A 5,000-nucleotide genomic window follows, 5' to 3' on the forward strand; every position below is an offset into this window, starting at 1 on the left:
GCCTCTTGTACAGCCTGCGGGCGATCATGCCTCGTGTATACGCCTGGATGGTGATGACGGCCCATAGCCGGTGTCTGAAGGCCTTGCGGACCAGACAACCCCTGCCGCGAGCCTGGAAGCCTGTGATTCGCTGTCGAGCCATGTGGTACGTCACGTACAACTTTTTGGAGCGATACAGAGCCTGGAGACGAGAGAACCCTGCTCGCATCTACAGATAGAAAGAGAGAGGAAAAAGACAGTAAGAGAGGGACAACAATCGATTATTGTGCGACACGTGTCTTGTTCTTGTTCAGTTCAAAATGTCTGTGACTGCGTTTACGTGCACACCATAATCCTGTATTAAGCGTGTTATGCTCAATATTCTGGGCAAGTGTCATGTAAACGCAGTCTGTGTGTCAACCGTACTGATTTCCACTGTGTCTAAAGCAATATCCTCAGTGTGTAACCATGGTGACGGAACTCACAGCACTATAGTTCTTGCGACACGTGTAACCCCGCCACGTCTTCTGAATCATCATAGCAGACTTTCTCATCTTCAAAAAGTTGGACCTGAGGGGAGGCAAAGGGATATTTACAGCAAACTCACTTTACCATGAACTACTCCTCCCTTGTGTTGGCAGATCTGCAGGTACCAGGTTAGAGTCATATGGTGGAAGCTCCCTGAAGCCCTCTGGAAGGCCAGGTAGATCCATCACTATTTAGAAAACTCCTATGCAGGGATAGGGGGTCGTTTCAATATTCAACACCACAGCTCCCCACATTCCTTTCATATCAGTCTTGTTATGTTGTAATGGTTCGGTGTATGGCGTGGACCCAGGTGCAGCGCAGGCGGTAGGCAGCGATTGGCGAAATAAAGTTGTGTTTACTGAGACGATAACACGCAGAGATAAACAACCTAGACTCAAACAGGAGAAAACAGAAGAGGAGAAACAGGGTTTCTGCTGGTTTCAACAAGTTCAACTTAAGACCATAATGTCATACCACCATACCATTTCACAGCCATACTGGCAAAAATGATGAAGAAAATTGCTATGAAAGAAGAAATAAGTCAGTCAGAAGTCTCTCTAGCATTACTTGCAAGCCCAGAGTAAAAGCACTATGTATTGTTAATAGACCTTAGCACTTTTTATATGCTTGTCCTTCTCATTTGTTACTGTGTGGAGCAAGTTGGGGCTTTGCTACACTAGTTTTCTTGCATAAGGTGCAGTGGGCTTCAAAAACGATCCCCTCCACTGGTTTCAACCAAGCACTAAACATACTTTTCTCCAACCATGTAGTGTTAAACGTACACTTCACCATACATTTACAAAAGTCAAGTTGTAAAACCGACAGGGAGTGCAGGGAAGTGGGACACTGGTGAACCAATGATGACCAGGTGCAACACATCAGTCTGTGATGATGGGGAACAGAGAGTGAAGCAGTGTCAATGGGCCACCAGAGGGGGGCGCCAAGGAGCCGCCCAGGAAAGTGTGACCCCGTCTTTAACATTATTTGGAAGGAACAGATAGGCAGATTATAAAATAATCAGTAAGACCCTAACCTCATCTGAGGCAAACCTTATCTGAGCCTTTTTCCATTGCTACTGTATGGGTTCTCTCAACTGTTGTTGCCCTCCCACCATCTCTCTCACCTGTCCTTTAACCTTGTGTGATCACAGTCTCAACTGTCCTAACCTTGTTGAGACAATCCTTTGTGCAGAAAGTGGCTACAAAGCAGTGGAAACCCATTCGACGCCTCATGACACCTTAAACCAATCAAATACCTTGCTTGGATGGAGCTCTAAAACAAAAAGCTGAATTACGGTTTCTTCCGATTTTTGTCAATATTACAAGCTAGCATAGCCAACAACTCCCTTTCATATGTGCCATTTAGCTGACGCTTTTATCCAAAGGGTGAATGCATCCTGGTAGGAAAAGACCACGCACATAACGACAAACAACCATTCCACAGGCATGTGAGAGTGGGAGGAAGGTTCTTGGAATGTAACAGCCAATGAAACTGTGAGCGCATTCTCCCATCGCTCCATCCAGTTCAATCCAAGCCAGAACTCTCCAAGAAATTCTCCAAATCCTCCAGAAGAGGCGTGAGAACGACATGATTTGGAGTTCTGGCTTTGTTCTTTGCCCTTCCCGTGATCACAGTCTCACCTGTCCTTGAAGCCTCGTACGACCTTCTGGATGAGGATGACCTTGTCAGTGATAGCCTTGTCCCTCTCGATCTCCAGCAGCATGTCGTGGTGATCCTGTGGAACACAACCACAACACCGTCACATGGTAAATGGTAAATGGACTGCACTTATACAGCGCCTTGTTTTGTTTTTTTTCTGCTCCAAAGCTGCTCCAAAGCACTTTACAACGGCCTCTCATTCACCCATTCACACACACATTCACACACCAATGGCGGCAAGCTGCCACGCAAGGCGCCGGCCCCGCTCACTGGGAGCCGGGGCTCGAACCGCCGATCTGCCAACCTTGTGATCATTAGACGGCGACTCTACCTCCTGCGCCACAGCCGCCCATTCAGCGAACAGCACAGTGGTCCAATAACAAACACAACCGTACAGAGTTAGTGACCGTGCACAGCGTACTACTTCTACACAGTGGTCAATCACAGTAGCTAATGCCCACACACACACACAATCCATTTCGGGGGGACCGGACAGTATACACACACACTACTGATACACTCATATCAGTGACTGTAGAGTAGACCAACCTCCAGAATTGTTCATTCGCTTGGACTGTGACTCGTACTCGGGATAACAACACCAACACACACTCGCACACATTCTAAAATCGCACCCATTCTAAAAATCCCATCTGGTTAGTGTTAATGTCATCCCCTCTCTTCCTCTGATCTGCCCCATCCTGCCCTCCCTCTGATCTGTCCATTTCCTTTTGGGGGAAGTTTGGGCGCTAACCCTGGCTTCACCCCTGCCGATTCCTTTTTCCTGTCCTAGTTCCTGTCTGACTTGTCTGGTCTACTCTGATAACGGCCTCTCCGAGCTCTGGTTAGATATTAGCCCCCGACGAAACAGATCTAGGGACAGCTTACCACCTCCCGTTCCTAACCTGGATCATTAGTGGGGGACGACAGACCGCTGACCATGGATCAGTATCTGGCTGGAAACCTCATCCAACTATGGAGCGATGCAGTGATGGAGTGGTCACCGCGGCAACCAGCCTACGGATATGCCAACCTAGTGACCCCTAGTGACCCCTGAGCTCCCATTCTCAGGGAGCAGGGCTGTCCTTCCATTGGTCCAACAAAGCAAAACACACATTTACCGTCAACAGAGGCAGAGCTGCTAAACTCTTGGCTGGAAACAATCACAAACACACCCACCCCACTGACTCTCCCAATGGACTGAATGGCCATACATGTATATGGCCAGGTTGCATGAAAAAAACAAACAGGTCATAAGTATCTATAACAGCTCATGAATGAATACGTACAGTCCAACAATGCATTTAAGCACACAAAGGTGTTCTTTCGTGGAGAGTTTTGTCCTTGACAAAGTGTGGTTGAAGGATCACCTTGAGGAAGATTTTGGTCTTTCCCATCTGCCAATCATCATCTCTGCCCAACACTGCCTCGGCGATACGCTGACATGTCCCTCTCAGATCCTCCTAGATACAGAGAGAGAGAGAGAGACAGAGAGAGAGAGAGAGAGAGAGAGAGAGATACAGAGAGAGACAGAGAGAGAGATACAGAGAGAGAGAGAGAGAGAGAGACAGAGAGAGAGAGAGACAAAAAGAGAGAGAGAGAGACAGAGAGAGAGTGACAGAGAGAGAGAGAGAGAGACAGAGAGAGAGTGAGAGAGACACAGAGATGAAAGAAAGACAGAGAGATGAGATAGACAGGGCTCCGATTTGCATGTGCAAAACGTTGTTAAAATGGGAGCAAAGGTGACCATAATTTCCTTCATATTTCTAATAGACAAAATGAGAGACATAATTCAATAGGAAATTTGAATACTGCAACTAGCATTTCCATAATATTAGTACCTAAAACAGGTACAATAACTGCACGTGTGCACACACGCGCGCGCACACACACACACACACACACACACACACACACATCAGGAGAGGCTGATGGTGTAGATGGAGGTAGAAATCCATTGTAGGATGGAGGATGGCTCCATTGTAACGCATGGTATGGAATGAAGAGCGGTACCGACCTGTTTGTAGGCGGGTTTGACGCCAGGCATCAGGACGCGGTAGCGGTCCACAAACTCCACAAACGTGTAGCGGATGGGATAACCCGCCCGTCGGATCCGGATGGTCTCCATCATCCCCGAATACCGCAGTTGCCGAACACACAGCTCCCTGTCAAACAGCTAGAGGAGCAGGGAGAAGGGTCCAGAAAAACAGTCCAGAAGAAAGTTCTAGTAACTCTAGGAACACATGACAGTTCTCCTCAAAGTCCAGATGACCACTAAATAAATGGGATTATTCTTCAAACCTGTCCTGTGTCAATCACACTTCCAAAAAACCCAATCCCATACACACTCACCATGGGCTTCTTGAACTCGTTGGGTTTGATGCAGCGCACGAAGAAGGGCTGACACACACTGAGGGTCCTCATCAGCAGCTCCAGAGAGCGTTTGAACTGGCTGCTGAGAGTGGGAGAGCGCTTCCTGGTCTCCGCCCCCTAGACACACACACACACACACACACACATGCACACACACAAGCACGCACACACACACACGTACACAAACAAACAATAAAAAACAGGGTTAGTAACAATTAACATTGCCCCTCACTCGTCCTTTATCTTCCTTCTCTACACCCCCCCCCTTCCCCATCTCCCGGACGAGCCCTCCCCCCATCTCTCTGTTTTACATAGGCTATGTTCCTTTATTTCCACAAAGGAAACTATCTCAAAGTAACATTCAGTATCTGACAGATATATCATGGCACAGAGTGAAAACCTGCTCCCTTCTTGAGAACCAATCAGAACAGAAACATTATCAGTGTCGAGGTTGGAGCTTT

The 5,000-nt window shown here is 47.7% G+C and overlaps 1 protein-coding gene across 1 annotated transcript in view; it reads right to left on the reverse strand.

Annotated features, from left to right (window-relative positions):
* myo7aa (myosin VIIAa) overlaps positions 1–5,000 on the reverse strand; it is a gene marked incomplete at both ends in the record, with an annotated part of 49,986 nt that overhangs the window by 30,115 nt on the left and 14,871 nt on the right. Inside the window, 6 exon segments of the mRNA XM_080543654.1 lie at positions 1–208; positions 465–549; positions 2,148–2,242; positions 3,537–3,629; positions 4,184–4,342; positions 4,519–4,656. The exon segment at positions 1–208 is cut by the window's left edge and continues 11 nt beyond it. Of these exon segments, the coding sequence (XP_080399780.1) occupies positions 1–208; positions 465–549; positions 2,148–2,242; positions 3,537–3,629; positions 4,184–4,342; positions 4,519–4,656 (778 nt within the window).

The sequence above is a fragment of the Nansenia antarctica genome, assembly GCF_963989245.1.
Source record: "Nansenia antarctica genome assembly, chromosome: 12".
In the NCBI taxonomy this organism is placed as follows: Eukaryota; Metazoa; Chordata; class Actinopteri; order Argentiniformes; family Microstomatidae; genus Nansenia; species Nansenia antarctica.